The 14,747-nt window shown below is 46.4% G+C and overlaps 2 protein-coding genes across 3 annotated transcripts; both read right to left on the reverse strand.

Moving 5' to 3' along the window:
* Positions 1-144: 144 nt before the first annotated feature.
* Positions 145-1,963, reverse strand: LOC137916337 (ubiquitin carboxyl-terminal hydrolase 2-like). Its single transcript, XM_068759381.1, has 7 exons — positions 1,957-1,963; positions 1,358-1,461; positions 1,069-1,149; positions 900-978; positions 651-758; positions 461-581; positions 145-321 (listed from the first exon to the last, which is right to left on the reverse strand). Exons 1-7 carry the CDS (start codon positions 1,961-1,963, stop codon positions 216-218), a joined length of 606 nt encoding a protein of 201 aa, XP_068615482.1. The 3' UTR covers positions 145-215.
* Positions 1,964-7,599: 5,636 nt separating this feature from the next.
* LOC137916334 (ubiquitin carboxyl-terminal hydrolase 2-like) lies at positions 7,600-14,241 on the reverse strand. 2 transcript variants are annotated; one of them, XM_068759379.1, is made up of 12 exons: positions 14,025-14,241; positions 11,496-11,543; positions 11,302-11,425; positions 10,663-10,774; positions 10,478-10,588; positions 9,885-9,949; positions 9,702-9,805; positions 9,413-9,490; positions 9,244-9,322; positions 8,995-9,102; positions 8,805-8,925; positions 7,600-8,665 (listed from the first exon to the last, which is right to left on the reverse strand). In XM_068759379.1, exons 1-12 carry the CDS (start codon positions 14,178-14,180, stop codon positions 8,560-8,562), a joined length of 1,212 nt encoding a protein of 403 aa, XP_068615480.1. In that variant the 5' UTR covers positions 14,181-14,241; the 3' UTR covers positions 7,600-8,559. The 2 variants fall into 2 exon arrangements, with proteins under 2 accessions (XP_068615480.1, XP_068615479.1); XM_068759378.1 differs by having other exon boundaries at positions 9,413-9,493.
* Positions 14,242-14,747: the final 506 nt, after the last annotated feature.

The following is a 14,747-nucleotide window of genomic DNA, read 5'->3' on the forward strand; positions in this document are numbered from 1 at the left end:
GGTAGAAGCATTGAACCAGCGCTGCATCAGTTCTGAAGAACTTCTGTGCTTTTGAAACTTGAAAATGAACCAACCCCCCCCCCCCCCTCTAGAGACGCATCGAAGGACAGACGGTCCTCTCTGTTCTGCCTCCATGTTCGCTGCCTGTCATGTCGCTACTTGTCCAGCTCCAGTAGATGACGCTGTTTGACCCGGTTTGATGCAGCGCGTCGCTCCTAAAGCCGGCAGGTCTGGTATTTACTGTGCGGGGAGGGGCTGAGCTCGTAGAAGAGGACGTAGGCATTGCTGCTGCGGACTTGGCTGGAGGACACCGGGCTCACCCTGCAAAGAACACGACAGTGGGACATTTTATTTCATCAAACGAGGGCGCGAAGACGACCGCAGGGACTCCCCACTGAGTAACGTGAACGCCGCCTGAGGCCGTGTGAATCCAGCACCGCCATCGTTCAGTCTGAAATACCTCGAATCGTTGTAGCTGTACCACTCCCCCAGTGCCGGATGCCTGCAGTACGCCGTGTAGTGGCCCCCCAAAGCGCTTCCCAAGTGGTTGGACACGGCGTACAGGTTATACACAGCGTGCTCTGCAGGGCGAGAACCAACACTGACGCGTCGAATCCCACGAGCTCCTCCCTCCTCGGCTAAACACTCACCGCCGCTCTCCGTGGCAAACTCCCGCAGGTCCAGCTCTTTGAGAGGGAAGTTGACGTACGTGGAGAGCTTGCTGGCTCGGATTTTGGAATCTGAAAAGCGCTTCAGGTCTGACGGGGACAAGCGAGTCAAGGAGAAGAAACTGGTTGGAGCGCGAAGCGAGAAATTACTCGCTGATTGAGTCCGTCTTAATCTCAAGTGCATCTGCGAGCGCCAAAACAAAGGGTGGAAAGGAAAGGGGGAAAGGATACGGAGCACGAGGATCTGAGGGAACTTCTGAACGCTGAATCTTTTGGTGCATCTCCTCCTGGCTTTGCATCTGTCGCATGTCTGAGGATATGGATCAGAACGTGAGCTGCTGCTGGATAATCCATAAATCCGTTTTACGAAAGAAAGCCGCCTTTCTTTAAGCCTCTTTACCGGTTTCTCCTCTCCGTCCAACACGTCCTCCTTCGTGAAGAGCCTCAGGCAGTCTTTGAGAGTCACTTCGCCCGAGTTCTTCTGCAGAGACACAGAGCAAAGACTTATGAATCTATCTAGAAGGACGTTTCTGGAGTTGAGCTCCAGGATTAGGTGGCGTGTACTTAATTCTGCATGAGGCGGAATCCGAATTCGCCAAACCTCAGCGTTGCCGAGCGTTCGACTTTTTCCACTGCGGCCAAAACGTTCTTAGCGAAATGGTCGCCTGGACCTTTCCGAGCCGCTGTACCTGTGCAACGGGTATCGACAGGTCCCAGAATGGATCGAACATGGTGGACCGGGAGCCGGAGACGGTGCAGGTCACAGAGCTTTTCAGCTGCCCCACAAACAGATCTGGAGGCGAAGACGCAATTTAATGACACGTCCCCGGTCAAGGTCACGCAACGTGCCAGCCAACGTGCTGCGTGAACGGAACCTGCAATGCATTCTGTGAGCAGCAGGGGGGTTACCGGTACGCTTCACATCTGTCTCACACACACACACACACACTAGTGTGGCACTCTGTAGCGCACATACCCTAACTCGTGCCCCACCCCCAGCGCTTTTGTGAAAATTTAATTTGCTCTTTCCATAAATATCAAATATTATGTACAATTTTCTTATCTAGCATGCCAAAAGTGAGATTTTGTATTTATTCTTTTCTGTACCAAAGTTCTTTCCAGGAATACGTTCATGTTCATTCACTATTTATTGTGTGTCTTATAATAAAAAGGCATGCAGCTGAATTTTAAATTTGTCCATTCGCCTTTTCATTTCCGCTAGTATTTTATGAATTATAACGGTTAAGGTTAAGGTCAGTGTCATGATATACACCTGATCAATGTCTACCAGGCATGTAGCAAGAAAGAGCCATATGAACCAAAAATAGCTCCGTAACAAGATTAATAAACCGAATAGATCAATACATGCATTGTCTTCCTGGCTGTAGGTGGTGATGAATTACAGCGTGAGCACACACAGCCATAAAGATGGGAGGGCTACGAGATAATGCGATAAAAGGTGTCATAAAAGCAGGTATATGAGAACGTTCTCTGGTCTTCCTGGAAAAGGAGAGAAATCCCCGCAGACAGCCTGTCAGGTGAGTAGCACAGAGTTTCTACAGTTTGTGTGTGGTAAAGAAGAATTGAACACTAATATCTCTGTATCATACTGATCAATTAGGCAGAGCACCTAGGTAGCGTTTTATGCTAAATCTGGCTGGACTCTAGTTTACTTTGGGAAATGTTCTGGTTCTAAAGTGAAACAAAATAAATTGCTGAAGAATTTAACATGCTTTTTTGGGGGAGGATTATATATATAAAGACATATCTCTGCTTTCTTTCATTTGTCAGGATGATTGATCTGGTGGTAATATTGGGACCATCATCAGCAACTTTTTTTTTTTCTCATAAAAGATTAACTGTACATTTGATACTTCTCACTATGATAACCTTCCTCATACCTGGAATTGAGTCCAATAAGGGTGTAAAAATACGGGTAAAATAGTTTGGGTAGAGTTTTGAGTATAATAATTGTGATCTACAGGCTAAAAAGGTATTTTGTGTTTGTGATGCCTGAAAGTTAGTGTACTTGTACTTTTGCTTTCCACAGCACCAGCGTGCATACTTCAAGACGTGGATTGAGCTCCTGTTTTCGCGGCGACGACTTTCCTCTGAGACGATGCGTATGAACCCGACTGTCGTGATGCTTTGCCTTCTTGGCTTAGGTAAAATACAATATCCATGTTCTCCCTACAGACAAAAAAAAACAAAAACAAAAACAATCCTTTCCACAACTTTTAAAAAATGTAGCTAAATAAGGGTTTGTAATAGTTATCCACCCAGTAATTCATTAGTAAATTGATTTTTTTCACCTTCTAATTATGTTGTTATGCTAATTAGTAGTCATTAGATAAGTTAAGAAATGATCCTAAAATGGATTTGGATGCTGCGTCATAGTTTTAGAGTCACAACTGTTTTGTGTTTGCGAAAGCTTTTAGTCGAACAATGTCAGGCGGCGCTCGCCGCTTGAACGAGGAGACTTCAGTCATTTTATTTCTCTTTTCTGACTCGTGTGTGTAGTATCTTCAACTAACCCTAACCCAATCCTACAGTCCCCACTCCTCCAGCCACCGCTGCTACAACTTCCACTCCTCCAACCACCACTACTACAACTTCCACTCCTCCAACCACCGCTGCTTCAACTCCCACTCCTCCAACCACCGCTGCTTCACCCAGCCCTGGTACAGGCCTCACTGCTTCAACCAACAGTAGTCTAGGCACTGATCAAACTCCCATCACGGACACCATTCCAACTGCCACCACTTCGCTTGAAAAAGACTCAGGCTTTTCAGATGGGGAAATAGCCGGTATTACCATCGGTACTCTCGGTGGGGTGGCGGCTGTTGGTGAGTACAGTGCAAGCGCACCCCGTTACACAACACCTCATTTCTGCTTCCTCAATAACATTACTTCCCAATGAAGAATTGTATATAAATACAGGATTTTAATTCATATCGGAGTATCCTACATAATTACTTAAAAAAAAATAGAGCAATAATCAAAATGCCAGCAAGCAGATTTAAATTGTGTGCAATTTAAAAGTGGAATTGTTGGATATATTGTCAACCTGCTTGTTGTTAAGACGGTGAAGGTGAAAGAAATTTGCTTGTTTCAGGTGGTGGTATCTTTGGTTTTCTGAAGTACACCGGGAGGGTGTGAAACCAGACAAGGACAAAAAGGGATGGACGGATCACGAGCAGCAACATCTGTCATTGTTAATGCCACACAGGTTAAAATCTGGCAGATGTAAAAGTCCTACTGTCTGAATGGCTCCGATCATATAATAAAGAAACCCTGTAAGATGCAAAGATGAGCCAAGAGAAAGACAATAAAGTTAATTTTTTCAATTTTGCTATTTTGAGTGGCTGTAAGTGAGGAAACTAAATTTTAATTGATTAGAAAAGAACATTTTGTTATGACAGAAAACGTTTTTCTTGATAAGATGTTCATGTTTGTCTATGACTTTGAAATAGAGCGGAAAATCTGTCAAAAGGGTTAAATCTATCATTAAAATGTAATTTAATGTATTTCACACACGATAACTTTGGCCATTGGATTTCAATAAGTAAGCAAATTTTTGTATATATAGAAATGTATATTGTGTGTGAGTGTGTGTGCGCACATGCGTGTGTGTGTGTGTGTGTGTGTATGTGTGAGTGTGAGTGTTTGTGTGTATAATATGCCTTAGAACCATTAAAATGCAGGAGCTCCAGTATAGTTCCCTTGTTTTTTAATTCAATAATGATTTTAAAAAAATTCTGTTTAGAAAGTTTTGAGGTTTAGGTTCACTTTTTGTTTTTGGCCTTCCTGTTGGACTTCTGACGTGTTACTATATCTTTATTTCTCACACTGTCTAAAGTCCAGGCATTGGTCGTAAAAAAAACAAAAAAGGAAGAAATTCTTCCGTGCAAGCTGGAGTTGTTTGTTCACTTTATGAGTGTAATGAGGTTAAAGTGTACAATGTGCGAGAACCACATATGTCATATTTTTATACGCCCTAGTTCAAAATTCAATAAACATTCATTTTTTTCCAGAGTTGTTTTGTCTGTTTGTTTGTGAACAAAGCAAAAAATTTAAATCAAATGATGAGCATCTCTGAGAAACGGGGCATTGACGTCATGAGGCCTTCATGGTTTTATGGTGCGGTCATTAACTGTGGAAGTGTCAACAAGGGCAGCGACTTTGTATCTTCCACGCAGGCAAATAGCTGTTAATGCCCTGGCCTGTGTGATCAGCCCATATGGTGCATGGGAGCCAGGGAAACCGTGCGCATGGGTGTAGCGTATGTTGGGGGGTCCGAGCTGTTAAGGCTACTACTGTGCTTTCGGCTTCTTGCCCCGTGAGGGGTCAAAACAGCAAATCAACCTTCTCAACTTCACCTTTGCATCGTCCTCCTCGACACCAGCCACTCCCATGTCCTCCCTCACTATGTCCACGTAGCTTCTCCTAGGTTGACCTCTAGCCCCGTACCTCCACTTCTCTAAATTCTCCTCGACCTGCTCCTCGCTCTCACTGCAGATCACAATGTCATCTGCAAACATCATATTCGAAGAAGCTTCCTGTCTCACCTCATCTGTTAGTCTATCCATCACCCTGGCAAACAAAAATGGGCTCAGAGCTGATCCCTGGTGCATTCCCACCTCTACACTAAACCTCACTGTCACTCCTACTGCTGTCGTACATGTCCTGAACTACTTTGACATACTTCTCTGCCACTCCATACTTCCTCATGCAGTACCACAGTTCCTGTCTGGGTACCTTGTCATAGGCTTTCTCTGAGTCTAGATCTACGAAGACACAATGCAGCTCCTTTTGGCCTTCCCTGTACTTCTCCATTGCTAGCCTCAACGCAAACATTGTGTCTGTAGTACTCTTCCTCGGCATAAAGCCGCACTGCTGCTCGCAAATACTTACTTCTGTCCTTAGTCTAGCTTCAACTACTTTTCCCCACAACTTCGTGTGACTCATTCAAACCTAGAATGTTTCCATGCCCTTTGGCCGAGAAATGTTTATGAGTTGCCGGTTGACCATTGATTCCATTTGCTGTTAACAAAGCAATTAAAGAGTCACAGGTACATCTTGTCAAAATTGTCATTGTCCACAGATTGTGTAAAACAGTGACATACTTTCCAGTCCCCCGCCCCCCCTTTTGCTCTTGTAGGCGGAGGCTGAGGGAATTCTGAAAGTTTGATTCTATCCGGAAGTTGGTGCTGATCTTTCAGCCTTTGCCAAAGTTGTATATTTGCATCAACAGCGTTAAGGGAGATTTAAAGTAACCTTTGACTTGCTTTTTGTCAAAATTAGATTAGAGACAATCTAGATTGGTATGCTGTATTGAAGTCTTAGAGAAAAATCAACAGCAACAATAAATCAGTAAATCAAACCCTTTGCATGACATTTATTCCTAAACCAGCCCTAATATTAAGTGAATGATTTATTCTAAGATAATAAACGACAGGCATTCACCTCTACCTATCAGGCTACCGTGATACTGGTCCTCGTGATGTGAGAGAGACACCGATGCTGGTACTACCAGCTCCGATAACGTTATCGACTCCTCGTACAGAAACCCAACCACACACACAGACAGGTGTTAACAAGCTAAGTGCCTCAGGGATAGTTTACTCAGACTCAGATGACAGGCAAGATGGGAGTGGTGTCCACCTTTAGTTCCCAGTTAGTAGAGGACCAGTATGGGCACTTTTTTTTTTTTTTTACATATCAGGTTTCCAGGTGTATTTTGACGCAAAATTCATATCTGACCACACATTACTAAAAATCATCAGTGCAAATGTGCAGTTTTTAAGTATTCTTATCTGCCTTAGGGAAAACAGGCTCACTGTCTACGTGTGAACCTGATGGCCATCGTACACAGCGCCCCCCAGTGGGCCAGACAGACGCCCTGTCAAATGGCCTTCTTTTCTTATGTGGGTTAAAGGTATTTCTTATATAAATCCATGTCACATGACTTTAAAATGAATTTATCACAAAAACAAACAAAACAGAATTTAGATTTGTTTATTGCTGTCATTCCATGTGTTATATTATACAAAATATGTGTTAATATATACAGTGCCATTGCTAGGGTCTCCTGGGGGTCCAAGCAAGAAATCCCTGGGGCCCCGACCCCATCCGTGCACGGTGCAAAGATTAGATTTTTGCACATTAAAATGCACAATATATAAGTAAACAATGTATAAGGCCACATCAAAAGAAAAATAAAGTGGCACAATATATATAAAACAAAGGTGTAAATAAATAACATCAAATAAAAATAAATAGTACAAAATTAGGCTTGGCTAGTGCAAAATCCACAGTGGAATGGCAACGTTGGACTTTGTTGGTTTTAAAAATGTTAGCAATGATCCTGAGAAGAGCTATGAAATATTTTAGTCAGTTCAAAATGATTTCACATCATAATTCAACATGTTTTAAGTTTAAATGTTCTCCTTGGTGTACACACTTCACAAAACCATCATTATGCATAGGCTTTTCATACAAGGTGCAATTTATTATTATTCGGCTATTATTATTATTATTATTATTAGCATTAGTATTTGTATTAGTATTCTATCCAGACACTCAACAGAAGTGTTGTTGTTGTTTTTTGACTGGTGGAGAGTGAAGCAAATCCACCGGGACTTACCAGCATCAGGCTAGTGGCTGCTGCTAGCTAGCCTGCTAATGTTGTTGTGTCCTGTTTTCACAGCATTCATCATAGCTTTATTGCTGGCTTAGCTAGCTGCGTTAGCCTCCATTTTCTCTGCTTCAGAGGAACAACTCTTCTTCATTTCTTCCTCATTCAGGGTGGGAGGGGCTTATCCCAGGGGCCAGTGGGAAGAAATTACTTTTCGGCAGACCAGACTCGTCACACACTTTTTGCGGGTGTTTTTTTTTTTTTATTTGAGCAAAATAAGCCACCGTATCCTAATGTGTTCAAATACAGTTTTATTCGGATGTAATGTGGCAGATTGGCAAGTGATTTCAGGTGGCTGCTGGGCAGCCAAAATAAAAGTAAGAAGAAGAAAAATGCCGTCTTTAATCAGGGAAGTAGATCCATAGTTCATTACTACGCATGCAGATTTCTATTAGTGTTCAAACAAATGCACACAGGATTAACTGAACAATAAAAAAAAGAAAAAATCCAACCCTCTTAATCTCATGAACTAGTCTTATTTGGTAAAAAGAAAAAACCACACACTCTAGAATAAAAATAAAGATGTGAGGCAGTGTATTTTAATTGATGTGAACACTCTGAAGTGACCTGGGTGCAAAGTCAGCCACAAACTCGTGTCAGAAACACTTTGGGTGTGTTTTAACTGGGGGCGCTTTGGTTCGTCTTGCTTCTCCAGTTACATTCACTGTGCTGTCCATAAATACTGTACAAAATGTGCTTTAACATAAAACAATAACTCCCCGTTAGTGGATTCCCAGCGCTTGAGAAGGACGCCATAAAGATTTGTTAAATGACACACAGTATGCACTTTAAATTACTGGCACGATGTTAAATAAAAAATAAATTAGATCTTGCAGCTGGTGCGTGGAGGCAGATTCAGGTCCAGACTCATCTTTAAAATGTCTTTTAAAGTCAAAAGAAGACGGGTTCTTATCCAAGAAAAGTATTTCCATTTGCCTTGAGCTGAATCTCAACGCTTTCTGACAAAGGTAGAAGCATTGAACCAGCGCTGCATCAGTTCTGAAGAACTTCTGTGCTTTTGAAACTTGAAAATGAACCAACCCCCCCCCCCCCCTCTAGAGACGCATCGAAGGACAGACGGTCCTCTCAGCAGAGCTTTCTGTTCTGCCTCCATGTTCGCTGCCTGTCATATCGCTACTTGTCCAGCTCCAGTAGATGACGCTGTTTGACCCGGTTTGATGCAGCGCGTCGCTCCTAAAGCCGGCAGGTCTGGTATTTACTGTGCGGGGAGGGGCTGAGCTCGTAGAAGAGGACGTAGGCATTGCTGCTGCGGACTTGGCTGGAGGACACCGGGCTCACCCTGCAAAGAACACGACAGAGGGACATTTTATTTCATCAAACGAGGGCGCGAAGACGACCGCAGGGACTCCCCACTGAGTAACGTGAACGCCGCCTGAGGCCGTGTGAATCCAGCACCGCCATCGTTCAGTCTGAAATACCTCGAATCGTTGTAGCTGTACCACTCCCCCAGCGCCGGATGCCTGCAGTACGCCGTGTAGTGGCCCCCCAAAGCGCTTCCCAAGTGGTTGGACACGGCGTACAGGTTATACACAGCGTGCTCTGCAGGGCGAGAACCAACACTGACGCGTCGAATCCCACGAGCTCCTCCCTCCTCGGCTAAACACTCACCGCCGCTCTCCGTGGCAAACTCCCGCAGGTCCAGCTCTTTGAGAGGGAAGTTGACGTACGTGGAGAGCTTGCTGGCTCGGATTTTGGAATCTGAAAAGCGCTTCAGGTCTGACGGGGACAAGCGAGTCAAGGAGAAGAAACTGGTTGGAGCGCGAAGCGAGAAATTACTCGCTGATTGAGTCCGTCTTAATCTCAAGTGCATCTGCAAGTGCCAAAACAAAGGGTGGAAAGGAAAGGGGGAAAGGATACGGAGCACGAGGATCTGAGGGAACTTCTGAACGCTGAATCTTTTGGTGCATCTCCTCCTGGCTTTGCATCTGTCGCATGTCTGAGGATATGGATCAGAACGTGAGCTGCTGCTGGATAATCCATAAATCCGTTTTACGAAAGAAAGCCGCCTTTCTTTAAGCCTCTTTACCGGTTTCTCCTCTCCGTCCAACACGTCCTCCTTCGTGAAGAGCCTCAGGCAGTCTTTGAGAGTCACTTCGCCCGAGTTCTTCTGCAGAGACACAGAGCAAAGACTTATGAATCTATCTAGAAGGACGTTTCTGGAGTTGAGCTCCAGGATTAGGTGGCGTGTACTTAATTCTGCATGAGGCGGAATCCGAATTCGCCAAACCTCAGCGTTGCCGAGCGTTCGACTTTTTCCACTGCGGCCAAAACGTTCTTAGCGAAATGGTTGCCTGGACCTTTCCGAGCCGCTGTACCTGTGCAACGGGTATCGACAGGTCCCAGAATGGATCGAACATGGTGGACCGGGAGCCGCAGACGGTGCAGGTCACAGAGCTTTTCAGCTGCCCCACAAACAGATCTGGAGGCGAAGACGCATTTTAATGCTGGCGTGAACAGGACGGCACGAGTTTATACCGCGGGCCGATCCGGACACACACCGACGACTTTGCTGTCCTCTCTCTCCAGGTACACGCTCCACATCCGCCGGCCCTTTTCGTCGTCCCTGTGGATGAAACGGAGCGGCCGAGTGAAATGCTGACATGTGCATAGTCTCAAAGCTGCAAACAAAGATTCCTGCTCAGGTATGGATCACAGAGTCCTTGAACATATTTGAGGCGTCATTTCTACTAACAGAATAATTTAATCTTTAACTCATTCAGTGCCATTTACGTCTAAAGACGTTGTTTTTTTTGTAACCCAAACATTCACCGACAACCCTGAGGTTGAAATCTGCCTCTCTCCAGCGTCCAATAACTCCGGAATGAAAAATGGTAGGAACGCACTTCCTTTTCCCGATGAGAGCAGAGACTTTAATCTTTCATTTGGTTGGTTACATGTTTGCACATAGCTGAGCGGAAACGGGCTGGCACTCAATGAGTTAAAAATCTTGTATAAATGACACACTGATGAGGACATTAGCGCTGCAGCCTTATCGAGCGGCGGCGGTGAAGTGTCACTGATAACAGGTTGTCAGTGACTTATTGGGACTTGAAGCGATAAGCACGGGGGGGAGGGGGGGGGGGGTTCTTACGAGAGGTGGTCAAAGTCCTCCACCGACAGCGTGGGGCGGGCCGTCACTCGGTTCACCTCGTTATGGAGACCGTCCAATAGGAAGCGCAGGAACTCCTGAGCGTCCTGTTGACTGGAGAAACGCACAAAAGACAACTTGTTAATTTCATGGACAGGATAGGACAAGTCTTCACGGCGAGGACTCACTTGCAGCCATAAAACTTGGGGGCGTATCTCTGGATCTGGCTCCGGAAGTCAGACGGGCTGACGGCCTCGTGGTTCACCGCCGTCCACAGGCTCTGGGTCAGCTTGGCGAACTCTGAGACAGGAAACGATGAGAACAGGATCATGGGAGTTCAGTCACAGACACAGCAACGGTCAATCTTTAGCGCAGGTTCGCGGGGTCAGATTTTATAGCGTCGTCTCCTGACATTCGCTCAGGTGGCGTCACCTGAGCCGTCCCACGCACGAAAGACAAGGCACTCTGGAACAGCTGCAAAGAGGACTTTAAGTTCTCTTTACTAGTTCGGCTTAAATTCACTCTAAAAAAATACTTAAATAAAAACTTCAAATCTCGGCGAGGCAATTCCTTTTGCATTATTTCCACAACAGCATCCGACAGATAATATAAATACGAGTCCTGGTACTTATTAGGCTTTATTTCCTAAATGTTATAACTCATTTTATATATATTTTATTACTCTAACATGGTTTATTATGTTCTAGCTTCCGAGGCAAGCAGCCAAAAGAGTTGAAACGGACAATAAAGTGTCAAACGACCGACATTTGAGCCATGAAGTCGTTCTCCGGACGGAACGCCAGGAAGGCGCGGCGCTCGCCGCTCACCTTCCATGAGAGCGCCGTTGTTCCGGCTGCTGCTGGCGAGCTCCGAGCGGTGGACGTTCCTCAGGCAGTAATCTCTCAGCTCCAGGGTGTTACTCAGACACTGCAGGATGGAGTTCATGAAGCACTGGAATCACAAACGGACGAATGAATCAAAGGGCCCGGGCCGAACGGGCGAACGGTCCAGGAGGACTCACGGTGTTTCCCAGGTTCCTCAGTCCCACCAGGCCTCGAGGGCTCTTGTTCTAGTCAGAGGAAAGAAATGTGAAAGGCCACATATAAAAGAGAAGAGAAATTATTCCAGCGGCTGTCGAGAATATTTGAAGGTGTTAGAAGGACACGTTCGGGATCATTTGCTGTTCCGGCACGCCGTTCATCCAGAAATGCTGCGTGACATCAACCCCGCGACCTCCCGCCAGCACGGATAAGCGCCATTTCCTCAGAACGTCCCGTACCATCCGACGGTCACGCCGTCAGCAGGGCGGAGAACCCCCCCCCCCTCCCCCAAACAAACACGTGTCTCTGAGCAGAAGCTCGACAGAACTGCCGTTGACCGGATCCCAGGAGTCGCACGGCGCCGCCGCCGGAGGCAGGAATCAGCTGGATTAGTGCGTGACGGGTCTGCTGGCGACGGCAGCGCTGCCATTAATCGTCTCTGTGAATCCGGCTGACGCAGGATCCTGAATTTCCCTGCACGAATCTGCTGATTGCGCCTCTTTTAGGTCGGGACTGCTGATGCACTCCATGTATGGCGGTGGAATTCCAACGCCCGTTGCATTTTATCACCGCCAGGGGGAAACGGCGAGCGCGAAGTGGGCGTCGGCCGTCCCAGCTGTGGGCAAAGGCGAAACTCTGAGCCGCGGATCAAAAGACGTGCGAAACATCTGGATGGCTTTACTACTGGGCCGTGACCTTTGACCTGACAGCCACAGATGTGGGCTTTAACACCTTCTACCGTGTCGATGGCTGTTCTTCACATCGCCACATTGCCTTGATGTAGCGTTTTTTTTCTGCATGATCGTGAGGGAACAGACGGACGCCGCCGGTATCCGAGCATTAGCGGGTGACGCGCTGACCCGCAGCTCACCCCGAGCTCACCCCGAGCCAGGGAACACGGCGGCGGTGTAACATGACGACCCAGTCAGAGGCGTCCGTCAATGCGTGACGCCTCCGCTGACGGAAGACGAGCCGCAAGTGGAAAGAACAGCGTCCAGACGGCGGCGCAGAGCGTAAACCGAGCAACGACGTCAGTGACCTGCACTCGCCGACCGGCGGCGCTCACATAGCACGATGAGCGCCGCGTTCAGAAATAGGGCTGTGAGGTTACGAGCTCGTACCCCGTTTATTTGCGTCCGCTCTGTGTGCCCCCCCCCCCCCCCCCCATTTTCTCCTCCGTGTGGCGAAGCTTCATGATCTTCTGCTCTCGTGTGAATTCTGACCCGCCGGGCTCGGCGCGTCTCCACATCTAATATAAAACCCATTCTGAACGCTCGCCGCCAGCTGGCAGGACGTCGGGGAGGCGGACGGAGCCGTGCGCGTCCCCGGTCAAGGTCACGCAACGTGGGGGGGAGGGGGGGGGGGGCGCTCGGTGCCAGCCAACGTGCTGCGTGAACGGAACCGGGACCATCTGTTAGGAGGATCATCTTTACGGCGCAGAAATGGTTTCTGCAGTTTAAAGAGTAAAAACAGGAACGCCAGTTCAAATATATCGAATCGATTAGCTGCCCGTCTCAGTCTTATAATAAAGGTGTCGTTTTTGGATGCAAGACTGCAGGTTGGACCCCCCCCCCCCCCCCCCCCCAAAAAAAAGAGCAATGTGAAGACGCCATCTTGACCTTGAAGGGTTTGTTGTGGGCTTTTATTTTAACACTGTTTTTTTTTTGTTTGTTTTTTATCAAACCATTAACTGCGACCTGAAATCCTAATCTGACCCTGGATTATGGCGTTCGATCTACTGGATTAAGCACATCCAACCTTTCATATTCGCGTCCGATGACGCGCGTCTCTGTAATGGCGAGCTCAACCAACGTGGGGCGTATTTAAAGTTCCAACCAGTAAACGTGATGAAGGTCATATGACGCGGTGAGAACACGCCATGCCAGCGATGGCGGCGTCTCAGATGTGAGAACATTTCACATTTCCCCCAGTCTTACGTAACAGCAGACGGACCGCCTGCACCAAACAAGTGTTTGATGACGTCACCGTGACCTTTCAGCCATTCACTAAAGTCACACGGGACTTGCTCCTGAAGCAGACGGGCGTGTTGCGTTCAGGGCCCCCCCGGTCCTCCACCGCAGGGCAGACGCTGAGCTGCACACGGCGGGGGTTAGAAGTTAATTATTACTTTGAGTTTTAATCTTCTTCACTTGTCTGTCTAAAAGAGAAATTCAACTCGCATGCTGGATATTTGGAATTTTACTGCATCAAATATTGCAGGTACACACAAGTATATCAAGTACAATATAAAAGTACAAATCTAAGGTACTCTAACTACATGTATGTTAAAGTTTTAGATCGTAATTGTAACATTACAGATCTCAATAAGATGTGAATAACGCAGCAATAAGGATCACTTTTATTTATTGTGCTTTTAATCATGTAATCAATAATTTAAACGCGAAATGTGACCTTTTTCCTACAATTTTAAAATATTAATGCTTTAAAGTGAAACCATTTCTAAATGAATAGTCAGCGAGGCACTTTAAACAGGTGAGACCGGAACTCACCTTCTTGGCCTCGTTGATGATGAGCCCCATGAACGTGGACACCAGCTTGGACCGGGACAACGGCGGACTCTTCCGCTGCAGGCCGTACTTATCGAGGGGGAGAGCGGCCGGTTCCTCCGGTATTGTCACCGTATAGGAGTGTCTCTGAGACGGCATGTCGGTTCCGTTGTAAAGCGGACGGACGCAGTCGAAGCCCGCCGACGGGCTGAGGTCAACAACCGAGTCCGCGTCCTGCTGCTTCTGCAGCGAGCCGCTCGGCGCCTGAGTTTTTACTGCGCGCCGTAAACGCCCCTTCCTCCCCACTGTGTGAGCGCCGACGCCGCCTTCAGGGCTGCAGGAAATATCAGTGACAAGGCTACCGTCGCTGCTAAAGACAGCGAAATGGTTCTCAATAGTAGGAAAATAAAACAAATCTACATAAATAAATAAAAAATACATATATGTATCAATAGAAATAAATAAAATATAGGCACAATAGAGACATTTTTTTTGTTAAAATACAACCAAACACAAGAAATAAAATGGAAAGTTTAGCATTTGAGTTTACACACCTCTTCAGTCAGCATATGATCATGTAGAAATAGTTTATAAAGCTTATGTAGCTGACGGACCACATAAGCACAGCTTGATTTGTTTTTCTATAGTCACAATTCTTTCAGAAGTTTGTTAAAAACTGAATACGCGCATGGATAAGAACATGCAGATGTCTCTTGTGTTTGGAAA

Source organism: Brachionichthys hirsutus, unplaced genomic scaffold, assembly GCF_040956055.1.
Source record: "Brachionichthys hirsutus isolate HB-005 unplaced genomic scaffold, CSIRO-AGI_Bhir_v1 contig_927, whole genome shotgun sequence".
NCBI lineage: Eukaryota > Metazoa > Chordata > Actinopteri > Lophiiformes > Brachionichthyidae > Brachionichthys > Brachionichthys hirsutus.